The sequence below is a fragment of the Carlito syrichta genome, unplaced genomic scaffold (genome assembly GCF_000164805.1).
Source record: "Carlito syrichta isolate Samal-C Ts95f unplaced genomic scaffold, Tarsius_syrichta-2.0.1 Scaffold301536, whole genome shotgun sequence".
NCBI lineage: Eukaryota > Metazoa > Chordata > Mammalia > Primates > Tarsiidae > Carlito > Carlito syrichta.
This window is the reverse complement of record NW_007245632.1, coordinates 1,069-16,515: the sequence shown is the minus strand read 5'-3', so window position 1 is coordinate 16,515 and position 15,447 is coordinate 1,069. Positions and strand designations below refer to the sequence as shown.

The 15,447-nt window shown below is 38.1% G+C and overlaps 1 protein-coding gene across 1 annotated transcript in view; it reads right to left on the bottom strand.

The window, feature by feature from the left end:
* The window catches only part of TBC1D32 (TBC1 domain family member 32), a 246,584-nt gene extending 236,775 nt beyond the window's left edge, over positions 1-9,809 (bottom strand). The window contains exons 1-2 of the mRNA XM_021710784.1: positions 9,651-9,809; positions 3,252-3,429 (exon numbers count right to left, since the gene is read on the bottom strand). Coding sequence (XP_021566459.1) covers positions 3,252-3,429; positions 9,651-9,760 — 288 coding nt within the window. The 5' untranslated portion in view covers positions 9,761-9,809. The remainder of the gene's footprint in view (positions 1-3,251; positions 3,430-9,650) is intronic.
* Positions 9,810-15,447: the final 5,638 nt, after the last annotated feature.

Genomic DNA, 15,447 nt, shown 5'->3' with positions numbered 1-15,447 from the left:
CCCAGCTGATTTTTTGATTTATTGTAGAGATGACGTCTCGCTGCCCAGGCGGGTCTCGAACCTGCGGGCTCAGGCAATCCACTCACCTCAGCCTCCCAAAGGTGCGGGATTACAGGCTGAGCCACCGAGCCCGGCTCTCGTGGGTTTTCAAGTTAGAGAATCACGTCATCTGCAAAGAGGGATAACTTGACTTCCTCTTTTCCTATTTGGATACCCCAATCTCCTTCTCTTGTCTGATTGCTCTGGCTAGGACTATGTTGAAAAGCAGGGGTGAGAGTGGGCATCCTTGTCTTGTTCTGGTTTTCAGGGGAAATCGTTATGATTCTTGTCTGCTTAACAGTATGCTGGCTGTGGGTTTCTCACAGATGGTTCTTACTATTTTGAGCTATATTCCATCTATCCCTAGATGGCCAAGGGTTTTTATCAAGAAGGGTGCCGGATTTTATCAAAAGTTTTTTCCCCCATCTAATGATATAACCATGTGGTTTTTGTTTTTACATCTGTTGATGTATTTAATTAAGTTTATGGTCTTGTGAATGTTGAACTAGCCCTGCATCCTGGGGATAAAGCCTACTTGGTCATGGTGTATGATTTTTGAGATATGTTGCTGAATCCAGTTTGCTAGGATCTTGTTGAGAATTTTAGCATCCATGTTCATCAAGGCTATTGGTCTGTAGTTCTCTTTCTTTGTTGGATCTTCACCTGGTTTGGGTATCAATGGGATGTTAGCTTCATAAAATGATTGGGGAGAATTCCATATTTCTTCAATTGCTTAGAATACTTTCAGTAGGGTTGATATTAGTTCCTCTTTGTATGTTTTGTAGAATTCTGTTGGAAAGTCATCTGGTCCGGGGTTTTTTTTTTTTTTTTTTTGGTAGGTAGTTTTCTTAAGACAGTCAATTTCCTGGACTGTTATTGGTCTATTTAGGGTCTCGATTTCTTTTGTTTCAACCTGGGGAGGCTGTGTGATATCAGAAAGTCCTCCATTTCCTTTAGGTTTTCAAGTTTGTTCCATACAAGTGTACACAGTAGTCTCTGATAATCTTTTGTATTTCTTCAGGGTCAGTTTTGACTTGTTCTTTTGCGTTTCTGATTGTGTTTACTTAGGGTTTTTTTTTTAATTCCCTTCTACTTGGTCAGTCTAGCTAAGGGATCCATCAATCTTGTTTATCCTTTCAAAGAACCAGCTTTTTGTTTCATTGATTTTTTTGTATTATCTTTTTGTCTTCTATGTCCCAAATTTGGGCTTTTATTTTGGTGATCTGGATTCTTCTGCTGAAGTTAGGGTTTTGGTCGTCTTGATTTTCCAGTTTCCTTAGGTGGTTTGTTAGGCTGTTAACTTGTGATCTTTCTATTTTCTTCATGTGTGTTCCTAGAGATATGAATTCCCCTCTTAGTACTGATTTCATGACATCCCAAAGGTTTTGGTAAGATGTTTCTTCATTTTCATTTGTTTCCAGGTATCTTTTAATCTGTTTTGATTTCCATGTTGACCCAGGTATTGTTTAGCATCAGGCTATTTAGTGCCCGTGTCTTTGTGGGTTTTGGTGGAACTTTGTTGGTGTTGATATTTATTTTTATTCCACTGTGGTCTCAGAAGGTGCATGGCAGGATTTCAATCAACCTCTCTTTCATCAGTCACATGAGCATCTCTTTTCACTAAAGCAAAAGTACACACAAATATCTCCTAAAACTTAAAACATACTGAAAAAAGCTTTCAGGATGGTTCTGGTCTTCATATGCTTCTTTCCAAAAGTCCAGGAATTCCAGACTTTCTTGATGGGCAGAGTTCACTTTCAACTCAATTGGTCCCAATTATGACTTGACATGAAATAAAGTCATACTTAGAGGGGACAGACACTTGAAAATTCAGATATACCCTGTGGACATCCAAAAGGAAGTCAAAGAAACTTAAAAGTATGATTCCTTCTCAAGAATCGAAACAGAACAAAATAAAAAACAAAACTATCTTCTGAAATTATGATCCCAATTCTACCAAAGCTTTGCATTTCTTCAAAAATCTATCATTCTAATGAGTAAAAATAATTTAGTATTTGGGAAGTAGCAATCTTTTAAACTGCCAGCTACTCTTACTACTTATTTGGATCTGAATACTTGTACTTCTTAAATAAAATTAAAAATTAGCAAGGCTCCATTTTTTTTTTCTTGTGGTTCAGTTTCAACATATTCAGGTAGTTCCTCAAATATTTAAGAGTATATAATCTGGTAAACCCCCAGAGTCCTAAAATTGCATTTTTCTGTACCTTTTAACAACTTAAAAGTTCAGAAAGTCCTTGAAAGTTTATTGAGGAAGTAACTCAATAAACTTATTGAACAAGCCAACTGAATGCATTAAATTAAACTAAAATCCCAATGCCCTACTTTCTTCCAAACAGTCCATCAACAAGAAATGCTTAAGGACTAGAGTTTGAAAAAAATCACTACCTTTGTCATGTCCTCCATCACATCAGGTAATCAACCTGATTTATAAAGTTCACAACTCAGCTCAACCTCTCCTGCGAAATGATGCAGTGGTGGCTAAGCACAGCAACCTTTAATTCTGCCTTAAACACATCTAAAGTCATTTTTTCTTCCATCATACAGTCCCAACTGTGACCAATATACATATTTTTTTTCATGTTTCAACCAAACTCCTCAAATCCCTTTTAGTATACAGTTAGAATCTATATTACAGTTATGTCCCTAAGGCATTAGGTGAAAATGTTTCACTAAAGATAACAGGTAAGAATCACACTAAGGTCAAAAAGGCTCTTTCTGGCCTAAAAGTCTCTGTGTACAACTTCATGGCACATGCATAGTCACTAGTCTAGCTACTTTTCCTCATCTTCCACTAGGACCAAAACATCTTTCTCTTAGTTTTGCTGTGGTCAAATGACAAGGAGTCCTATAGCCTAGTAGGAAAAAATATAAGACCTCAAATCTCTTGATATTAAAAAAAAATGTTTTAAAACTAACAATTCACAGCAACCTTCCTATAAGGGTATATAATTCCAAAATACACTAATTCCTTTATCTCAACAAGAATTGTCTCAGATGTAATGTAAATATTCAGTGAACATATATAATCCTGTTATTTCATAGACTAAATCTTTAATATGAAGTTAAGTTATTGTTCATTTTTCCTCTGAATGCTAAAACTAGAAAACAAAAAATATGGCTAAAAGAATGTATTGTAGCTAATGATGATTAAACAGCACTTCAAGAAATAAATGCAAAATTAAACAACATACCTGATTGAATGAAGAATCACTGTCAGAGCAATTGTCTGTACAATAACAACTGCTTTTCTCCTTTTGGTTTTTTTTCTGCCTCTCTTGACCTCGAATCTCATCTTCTTCAAACTTGTTAATCATAGACTCCACCACCGTCATCATGAGGTTCTTCAGGGTCTGCATCATTTCTTTATACCTATCAATTCAAAGTACTCTTACTAAGACTATCAGAAATTAAAACAGCCAACTGAGTTAAATTATGTGATTTTTTTCCTATAAAAAGGGAAGTTCCTTGAAAAACACAATGCTCAACAGAAAAATCTAAGTCAATATTTCTTAAAGAAAAAATGGTTCAATAAAATTAATAAGAAAACAATAAAAATAAGGAATCCAAAAAATATGTTATTCGTGGTTACATAGATCAACAGAGTAAAACTAAAAGAACCTAAGGCAAGATGTTCCAATGGCATGAATTCTAACTGTACCAACAGAGTCAACTAATAACAGAATTATATCACACCACCAAAACCCAGGCGATTTTACACTTCATTTATCCCTTATTTCTATCTCTCTCTCTACTCTCCCTCCACTTTCTTTCCTTTCTTTGTCCCTTGCCTATACTATGTTTCTATAGGTACCATTCCAAAACTGAGACTTCTCAGGTATCCCTGTTAATATTAGAAGGAGATTCTCAAAGGTCTATGAGCAGAATTTTAGAGGTAGAAAGAACCATATAGTCTAGCCTATTTCACAAATGTGAGCCATATAGTCTAGCCTATTTCACAAATAATATGTGACCTGGACTACTGAAAACTCTATATTTAAAACAAAAAGGGCATTAAGATTTAAATAAACATAAAGTACAGAATTTGGAATCAGAAAACCTGATTGGAATCCTGGCTACTTTACGGCCAGCTCTGTCACATGTAAGTGTCAATTTCCTCAGCTATAAAATGAGATAAAAAGGATACAATCTAGCCAGCCTATTTCATATGACTGCAGCAATAAATAAATAAGAATATATATACATATATCTGAAAGTGCTTTGCAAATACAAAGCACTATACATATGTTTACTAATATTAAAATAATAATTGAAATACATTAGGAAAATAAGAACAGAAATATCCCTCTCTACATATTTTTGGTCAATGGGTCATTGTAAGTCCATAAACCAAAGGAAGGACATGTACTCTGTTTCTCACAAAAGCAATAAAACCATGCTGGGAAATCTGGACAGCAATAGTAGAATGAGGTTTTAAGTAGAAATTAGAAAATACATTTTAAGCTATATATTGTTAAATATACATAATTTCTACATGCAATTTAAAGTGTATTCATATATTTATTATGTACATTTAGTAATATATATTTATATAATATATAACTATAAATACATTCATTTATATATGTGAATATTTTTAAAGTACTAGAAATTATGAGAAAACACTAAAATATTGAAAGTAGAAGGGAATCAATTAGGAAAAATATTCAAAGAAAAACATACAAAAAGATAATTAAGTAGAGGTGAGAAAGAGTCCAGGGAAGATCCCAGTTTAAAGTAAAGGAATATAAAGACAAGAAGGAGTCCTGAGACACTAAGACTGATTTGCAAAGTATACATATAAGATAATTTAACCAGGAGGCTCAGCTTTCTCTACAGATTCTGAGCAGCAAGAAACAGAGAAACAAAGCAGTGCTCTGGTAGCAAGAATGATCTATCCACCAAAAGTGGTTCTCTCCTTCCACAGTACCTGGATTATAGTTTGGATCAGGACTAAGCTATGCTCCCCAGCCTCCTCTGCATTTAGGTAAGGCCATATAAACAACATAAAGTACCTGCCCTCGTAAAACTTACAATCTGGTGATTTAATAAAGAAGTATAAGAGCAAATTTCAATGATATACAGGGAGAGAATAATGTTAATTAAAATTCATAGAAAATCTGCAAGTTTCACCTTGAACATAAATGTTTCCAACAGACCATAGGTAATACCAACAAAATGGCCAAAGGAATAAATAAAAATAATAATTTTTAAAAATAAATTTTTTTAAAAAACTAGAAAAATTAGACACTCTATATCAAGAGTTAAATGGAGAGAATGCAACAGCAGCCATTGCTGTTTGGAAAAAGCTAAGGAAATCAGATGGGGTGCCAAAAAATGTATACACATTTTAAGTATGACGTTCGCTCAAAAGATGGTATTAACCAAATGATTATTAGCATCACCATGCAACAGGTAGGACAAAGAAAATGGTGGAAAGATGGTTAAGCGAACATCATACCACACATTACTACTATAATTTAATTCAACTTTGAAAAGTAATACATAGATAACATTGCTTAAAATGTGTATATAATTTTTTGGCACCCCCAGTAGACACCATTGAGTAGATTCCTTTATACTACAGGAATTCTCAAAGACCACAGGGAAAAAAAGGTCTAAGAGGTAGTGAAAAACCACATCAATTAACAATGAAAATCCGCATAGTAAGTACTTTCACTCATTAAATGAGGAATATTGCATATTATAAATCCTACAAATGAATTATTCAATATGCAAACATCTATTTAAAAAATAAATATCAAAATATTTAATTAGGAAAATACTTTATAATTATTACAGTAAAAATTCTGTCAATAGATGTAGTGTTGCCACATTAGCTCTAAGTAGTTTCCAAAGAATCACACACACACACAAAGAGTTGAAAAAAAATAGTCTGTACAATTTAAAATTTTTCATACATGGTTCATAAAACAAAAGAAAAACACTCATTAAGTTATCTATGTGAGATAACTATTTAATTATTTTATACATGGATGAACTAAAACACAGAAAAATCAAATCATTTACCCAGAGATAAAAAGCAATTTTCTAACAGTAACATATAAATACTTTTACATTATCTAATGAAGTATTTTAGCATTCCTTTAACAGTATATTTAATGATATCACTGGAAACATACTGCTAAGAATTATAACATTATCCAAACATGGTGATGATTCCATGTTTTGCTTTCTCCAAATAAAAAATAAGAAATCTTAATCTCCATGGCTTTTACTTGATATTGATTCATGTTTGAACTTGCTAAATTTACAGAGAGCTATACACTGCTACTTTGCTCAAGTAATAACATAATTATTTAAATAATACAATCAATTGTCATAAAGGGGAAGAGCTCCTGTCCAAAATACTTTTTTGAAAAGTTTAACTATTTAAAAATAAATCAGATTTTTTTTTTTCTTGAGTCAGAGTCTCACTGCGTTGCCCAGGCTGGAGTACAGTGGCATGCTCACAGCCACCGCAGGCTCAATCTGCTGGGCTTAGGTGATCCTTCCGCTTCAGCCTTCCAAATAGCTAGAACTATAGGCACGTGCTACGACACCTGGCTAATTTTTTAATTTATTGTAGAGCCAAGGTCTCATCAAGTTGCCCAGGCTGGTCTCAAACCCCTGGGCTCAGGCAATCCTCTCGTCTCGGCCTCCCTAAGTGCTGGGATTACATGCTTTGAGCCAGCGCGTCTGGCCCAATAAATCAGATTTAATGCTTCAGAATATAGTAATACAAGCCCAGGTATATATTGAAATGTCTCTGAAACTATAAACATGAACTATAGCAGGTTCTCAAATAAGGTCATGTCATTTAACATCCTTTCTGCAAAATGTTGACGAGAAAAAAAAAAAGGCTTCCTGGCTGAAGTCACTATCTGTGTGCAGTGTCCACATTCGCCCATGTCCGCACAGGTTTTTTCCAGGTACTCCAGTTTCCTCTCACATCCCAAGATGTGCAAGTTCAGTGAAATGGCATGTCTGAATGGTCCCAGGGTAAATGCATGTGGGTATGAGCACGCCCTGCAATGGATGGCATTCTGTCCATGGCTGTTTCCCACCTTGCACCCTGAGATGCTGGGATCGGTTTTGGCTACCTGTGACCCTGAACTGGAATAACGGGGTAAATTTTACTTGTTTTTACTAAACTTCCTTAAAGTATGTACAACTTACGTTTACGTCAATGTTTAATGTTAAAAATGTTCTCTATTTAAAAATTTGGTGATTTTGTCTATGTGTGAACAGAAACTTAACTCTTGTTTATATCAATTAGCCTAGGGTAAAACTGGTTTTGTTATACACAGCTTTGCTTAAAGTCGCAGTTTCTAAGAACCTATTGATTACATTAAGTGAGAGCTTACTGTATATTATAAGCTTCAACGTCTGCCTTTAAATTACAAAAGGAAGCAGCCACAAAGTTCTAGCAGGGAGAAAAACTGGATACCAAAATTACCTAAAGACATCACATACATTAACATACATCCAGGTCCAGAGACTAAAATTGACAAAATAAATGTCATATGTCCAAATCATCATCAAAAATAAATTTATGAGATCCAATTTTTAAAGTTTCACTGTGAATGAAAATTATGTAAAGTTTTTATCAGAATAAAAATTGTTGCCATTAAGCTTCAGAAAATAATTTTTAACATTAGATAACAATAATATGCAAGTTATTCTAAGAATTAGAAGCATTTAAACTAAAAAACAAAACTACACTAATAAGCATAAATTCAGGGGGAACTAGAAAACCACTCAACTTTCCTATCCTGCTCTTTATGACCCTAAGTTTTCTGCTGTGTCACATGGGAGTGAAGGGAACAGACCTTCAATAACAAGCCAGGTGTTGAAAGATAATTAAAATGAGGAATATCTAAGGAGCTGAAATTAAATACAAGACAGAAACCTCAAGTTTTTTCTCTGCTACTGCTCTGAAGCCAACTGTATTTTGCGGGAGTTGGGCACTTTGTCATGCCGTCCCACCAATCAAGACCTGGGGTGGCTTCCTTATGTCTACAGTATGCACTCAGCTTCCATTCACCTGGCCAATTTTCACTCATGATCTCTTTAGTCAAAAGACAGTGTTTTAAAGCACAATATCAAGCAGAAGTATACTGTTTCCCATCCATTGTCAGAACAGAAAGGCAGGCAAGCAACGAACAATGCATATAAAGAAAAATGTTAAAGGGTCAAAGATCAGGTAGGTATATATCACACAGTTCCCACCCGTAGGCATTTATAGTGGATCATCAGGAGATCAAGAACACAAGAAACTGTCAAAAGCACAATGCAAGAATTCTTACAGGGCAACACACACAGAAAAGGGAGCTAAGAGAAAAGCGGGCTCCACATTGGTCTCCAGCATCAAACAAGTGTTCTACACTGTACAAGTTGCTTCTCTGGGCCCATAACACAGGGCGCTAGCGCAAATTATTTCTAAGGTATTTTCTAGCACCAGTATCTGAAAGTTCTGTGAAGTGAAAATCAAAGGAAAACTGAGTCCGCAAGTAACGCACTTACCTCTCAGTGTTCCATGACTCCTATCAAACCGGGCGGAAGGGCCCTTGTGACAGGGCTTGCTAACGGTCCCCAGTGTCCCTCCTCCTCATCTTCATGTGGTGTTAGAACCCCTCCCCAAAAGTTCACTATGATCATCAGCCAGGTATTAAGTTTCCCAGTCTCTGCTGTAGACAGGCGCAAGCACATGACATGTTTCAGCCAGTGGAAAGTGAACAAATGAGGAATCTCGCCCTCATTCTTTCCTTTCCTTGCCAGGCTGAAACCCAAGTCTGTAGTCAGTATGGCTGCTTCAACAGGCTGAGGAAGGCAGTCCTCTAAGCCAGCTTGGCAAAATAAGTCCTGTGGACATAAATCAACCTGCCATAAAATTAATGACACCAGCAAAAAACATTTTCATTAATTCCTTTTAAGCACCAAGGATAAACCAGACCTTTTCTAGGAATTGGGATACAGAAACAAAAAAAAAGGTAAAATTAAGTGTCTTCATGAAGCTTACATTCTAGTGAAGAAACACTGAAAGTAAGCATAAAATAAGCAAACACATTTATTATCCTTATTAATTACTGAAAAAAGACCTAAGAAGAAAAATAAAACATGGTGAGAGAGAGACAGAAAGTAACAGGAAAAGGCTACTTTTTTACACAGAGAGGTCAGAGAAGGCCTCTCTGATGAAACATTAAACGGAAGCACCCAAAGAAGCAAAGCAGCAAATCATGCAACTACCTAGCGGAAGGACGTGCAGGCAGCAGAAGCAACTGCACGCAAATCTCTCAGGAGGGCCTTACTTAGCCGGTCTGAGAACGAGCAAGCACAGAGCCATGTGAGAGAGAGAGGGTAAGAAATGAGGCAGGCAAGGGAGCAGAAGGCTTCTGGCGGGACCTGGCCACAGAAACACTCTGGATCTCACTCTCTGGAGAGGTTTGAGTGGAAGTGTCACAATCTGCCCACTGACTTAAAGAATCATTTTGACTGTTAGGAGGAAAACAGACTATCAGAGGTTAGGAGTGTTGTCAAGAAGTCCTGTTGAGAGAAAAATTACTTTAAAGTGTTATTGTGGGCATACTCACTCTTTAGACGCCTGCGTTCTTTTGGTAACATGCTGGACAACTGTGTCATAGCCACACGCCTCACTCTGACTCTCATCAGACATGCATTTTTCCATTTCTTCTTCAATCATAGGCCCCAAAGTGTTGCATATATGTTGTCTAAGGTATTTAACAAATTCATAGCTGAAACAAATGTTTAAAAATAAATGCAGTAAATATCATAAACTCTTATTAACCATACTCAAAAAAAATGTTAGCAAAGGTTTGTAAATATTAAGATTTCTTACTTTAAAGCTAGGATTAAATTGGTCAATCATCACAAATCATCAAGCTAATCTATAATCTTTTTTGCTTTTTTTGGGACACCTGGAAAGAATCATCATTTAAAGACTGTCATGGTGGGGAAAAGCAAATTTTAGGGGCAGCCCAAACCTCAGTGGGTTAGGAGTCTCCTCACATTTCTCTGTTAGAGAAATCTTTAACGTGCAATGCTGAAGAGTAAGAAAAGCAGTTGCTAAAAACATTCAGTTATTCAACTGAATAACTATAAGTCATAGACTAGAAAACAAAAATTATGAAAGAGAGAATAGAACAGAGGTCAGCTCCCAACATCAGGAGAGTCTTCTGCACATTCTGAGAGTGGTAACTGACCTGAACGCCACCTGTGACCATCATTATTATTAAATGGAAGACACATTTTGCTACTGGCATTCAAAGCCCTCTCAAATCCCAACTTATCCTACCAGATTTATGTCCCATAACTACCCCCACTTGCCTAGGACTCTCCATGTTTTCTAGTCCAATTCCAATACCTTCAATAACACTATTCGTCCATTTAGGGTGTTTTGCCAACACTCCCCCTTCAGTAGGATTATCTTTTACAACCTAAAGTGCTGCTTTCTGATAAACCCTTTCCTGGTTTCCAAAAACTGATATTCTTTCGCCCCAAGTCCCAGAAGTACTTTGCCCTTTTCTCTTAGTACCCAAAAAATTGTCTTGTATGCAGCTACATGACCTCCTCTGTCCTCTGCTTGGCTCCTGATCACCTACCTCTAAATGCAGATTTTTATATTTTTTATACACTAGACAACAGGAAAAATCCACTTTATGTATCACCCATAATACTTTGTACATAGTAAACACTTTATGAATATTTATTGGATTGAAATACAGCACTGAGGAAGAGTTCTTGTCACTTCCTACTTCAATGGCTGTCAGTTTGAATTCGCTTAATCTTTCTAAATATAGGTTTTAGTTGTTAACATTTTGTTCATTTAATGTCTATTAACAAATTTCAGACACTATTATACTGCAATTATGCCCAGACATGTCCTTTTTTTGTTTTTGTTTGCGTTGCAGTCTCACTCGGTCACCCAGGCTGAAATGCAGTGTGGCTCACTTACGGCTGCCACAGCCCCGACCTGCTGGGCTCTGGCGATCCTTCCACCTCAGCCTTCCAAGTGGCCAGAATGACAGGTGCGCTACCACACCCAGCTAATTTTTTGATTTGCTGTAGAGATGTGGTCTTGCCAAGTTGCCCGGGCTGGTCTCGAACCCGCAGGCTCAGGCAATCCTCTCACCTCGGCCTCCCAAAGTGCTGGGACTATAGGTATGAGCCACTGTGCCCACCCTGAAATACCTTTAAAAATGAAAAAAAAAAATCCTAGAATATACAATCCTTTCAGCCCAACCACTGCGACTTCACATCCAGCCTCTTCTACTGGGCAAAGGAGGGAAAGGAAGTTCGGAGAGAGGAGACCTAAAGATTAGCCTGACCCTCTCAGTCCATCAGACACACTAGCTTTCCTCCACACCTCCAAAACAGAAGATGGGCTAGCCTGAGTTAATTCTCTGAAATGGAAGGAAGAGCCTCTCTCAAAATGAATTCTATCTCAAACCATCAATACCGACTTATCTTATTTCTTCATTTTTATCAGTCAATTAGAAGAAATGAATATTCAACTGGGAAGTATAACTATTGTGTGTGCTTTGTTATAAAGCCCAACCTGTAAGCCGCACAATTGAGGCAACAATAAAATACAAGCACATTAATAAAATGTACTCAGTAGAGATAAGAGGATAACATTCTAAAACAATAGACAGGCCAAAAAAAACTCTCCACCAGGAAGGGAGGGATAGGGAGAGACTTGCTAAAGGACACAAAATGATGACCAGATGGGAGGAGTGAGTTCTAGTGCTAGATGCCACCGCAGCATGACTACAGTCAACAATACAGCACGTGGTTCTAAGCAGCTAACCGGTTGTGGTGGTTCGTGCCTGTCATCCCAGCACTCTGGGAGGCTGAGGTGGGAGGGTTGCTTGAGCCAAGGAGTTCGAAGCAACATAGTGAGACCTCGTCTCTACAAAAAAATCAAAACTATGTGCCTGTAGTCCTAGCTATCTGAGAGGCCGAGGTGCATCACCTGGGCCCAGGAGGTCAGGCTGTGGTGAGCCGTGACGTGTCATTTCCCTCTGCCTGGGCGACAGAGTGAGACCTCAATTCAAAAAAGCTGCCTCAAATAACGAGAAGGAGGTTATGGAGTGTTCTCAACACAAAGAAATGACAAATGCTTGAGATGATGTAAATGCTATTTCAATAACATAAAAGTATCATTACCTTGATCTGGTAGTGATACTATACACTGTATGTATCAAAGCATCACTATGTACCCCATAATATGTGCAATTATTGTCAATTTTTAAAAATGAAATTTGGACAAAACTTCCACCATTTAGCATCTGCTGTAAATAAAAAATACCCTGGAAAAGTTTTAAATGTACTCTTAAGGAACTTGAATAACCACATGCTTTTTTTCTACTGGCATCATTTTTACCGATGACCATAGTATCATCTCCCAGATAAGTCATTCAAAATTCTTCAAGGTTTTGGTTCATCTTCCAAATTAAGTGAGGCCAAGGATCCCAGGGTTAAATCTTAAAAGGCTACTGCTCTTTCAAAGGAATCTTCTAAGAAAAAAATCTCCAGGGATGGTAAGGCCTTCTATCAGGCAAAGACTACCAAGCTGCCTATACCTTTAGGATACTCTACTGGCTCACTGATCGCTGGGAAACTGAGTCTCCAATCCCAAGTTAACGAACAGACTCGTCTCGTCACGTGGGCCCTCCTGCTCTTCAGGTAACAGAGAGTCAAGACTTCAATTTCTCCTCAGACAACTCACTTTGTGTGGCTTCTTTTACTATCTAAATTCGTGGCAGTATAACCATAAAATACTACGTCAACTTCATATAATGGTGCCCCAGGATAGAAAATTATTGCTGCAATGGGGTTTGGAGAAACAGTTCTACAAAATTAAATACAGCAGTAAATTCCAGTATGTTGCCTGCACTGGAACCCTGACAGTAAGGGTGCTATCCATTGCTCTTAAGAAACCTATATCTAATTCCAAAGATTGGTGGCAACTAGATTTTTGCATCATTTTTAGAAGTTAATCTGGAGGCACAGCAATATTTTACTTGTTTTGTATAAAAGTCCCAGATGCCTAAAGAGACTTTCAAAGGGTCCTTGGGCTTATTTCAGGGATTACAAAGTCAGATGCGACCGAAGTAAGACTGGTAAGGTAATCCAAGCCTGTGAGAGAGAAAGAACAAGGCTATGATGAACCGGACAGGACCTGTTCCAGCTGAAGGGAAAGCTGCCACGTGGCTTCAGCCACTTGTCTTGAAGGAATGTGAGCCTGGGGCTCATCACTGGGTGACGAGTTCCGCAGAACCCCAAACCTCACTATTCTGCAAAATGCCCATGTGAAACGCCTCAACATGTACCCCCGAATCTAAAATAAAATAAAATTTAAATTGTATTGTAAGTATTTATTTTTTTGAGTCGGAGTCTCACTCCGCTGCCCAGGCTGGAGTGCAAAGGCACGCTCATGGCCGCCCCAGCGTGAACCTGCCGGGCTCCAGCGTTCCGTCCACCTCAGCCTTCCAAGGAGCCAGAACTACAGGCGCGCTATCACGCCTGGCTAATTTTTGGATTTATTTTAGAGATGTGGCCTCGCCAATATCTATGTTTTCAGAAAAGCTGAAAGACTGATTTTTGCGGGCTATCTCTCAATTTTTAAATGCTTGTATTTTATTTTCTAACCCAGCCAAAGAAAACACGAAATAAGGCCTGCAGGATGCCAGTCTGACCTTTCAGCGCCCTTTTGCCCCGCTCATTCCAAAATCCTGGCCATTAAAGATACAGCAAATCTCTTACACTTAAAATTTCTATTTAAGAAATACAAAAGCTTCTTCGAAAATCGATAACACACTTAATAACTTATTTAGAATACCCTTACTTGGTATAATGTGAATCAATTCTGCTACAATTTAAGTCCTTTCAGATCTTTCAGCAAACTGTTCTGTGTTAACAGTTCCAGACTTCATACATTTTAATTGTGCTGTAATATAATATGACTGTAATATACTAGGAATAATATAGCTTTGACTGTTGTGGGTTACAATAAACCCAACTTCCATTTATTTCTATTGCAGTTGAAGTCTACTAATACTCATTGTCTGTCCAGGCGTGGTGGTTCACAACTGCGATCCCAGCACTTAGCGAGACCTAGACAGGAAGACTGCCTGAGGCCACAGGCAACACAGTGAGACTTGGTGTCCACAAAAAAAATACAAAAATGAGCTGGGTGTGGTGGCGCATGCCTGGAGTCCTAGCTACTAGGGAGGGTCACTTGAGCCCAGGAGGTCGAGGCAGCAGCGAGTCGTGATTGTGCCAGGGTGCTGCAGTCTGGGTGGCAGAGTGAGATACCGGACATAACCGAAGTAGGACTTGAAGGACATAATCTGTACAAATGAATAAACAAGCATGTAGTCATCACACTTTTAGAAATTTATTAATCCAGTTTACTTCAGGTTTAAATTTTGAAGGGTACAAACAGTCTTGCAAATTCAGACAAATATCTGACCTTGCTAAGTTTCAGTTTCCTGCTACTTAATTGTGACGATAATTCTAATGTAAAAACTGTCGTTACGTATCATACTTTCTAAGACATTGACACTTTTCTCACCAAAAACACTATACATATATTTGACTAACCTTGTTACTTTAGAAGTAATTTAATGAGAAAAAAATTAAAATTTCGTTTCAATGACACTATCACCAAATGAATACAAAAGACCTTTTACAAAAGCCTTAAAGAGGCACATCAAAACCTAAGAGGACATCTTTACCAACGCGGAGAGACATGTGGAGCTCACATTTCAGAAGCAGCCCAGTTAAAAAGCATAGCAAAGGGCCCGATCAGTCTCAGTAGTAACTGACAGATACACAAGGTGGCACATTTAAATAAAAAAATTTTACCAAGTTGAGTAAAAGAATATTCATTTTTCATTCTTTTTTCTCTACTATTACCTATGTTTGCCGAGATAACGCGAAAATCTTTTTCCATGATAAACTACTCACATGTTCAGAATGTTAATATCAAAACATGCAGAGATACAGCTAAAAACCGTGGCCGGCCCGGTGGCTCAGCCTGTAATCCCGCGCTCTGGGAGCCCGCAGGTGCGAGAACCGCCTGGGCAACCGGGCAAGACCTCATCTCCACAATAAGTCAAAAAACCAGCCAGGCGTGATGGCGTGTGCCTGCAGCTCCAGCTACTCGAAGGCCGAGGCGGAAGGATCGCGGAGCCCGGCAGGTCAACAAACGTCTGGGACCACGATCAAGAGCAGAAGCGGGGGGGCACAAAGTAGCCACAAGGACGGGGGCACAGCTGCAGACACTGGAACTGCAGGAAAGGCAGCGCGGGGCTCGGAAGACCTCCCCGGGAGAAGTCCGGAACGCCAGGTGAAACGGACGAA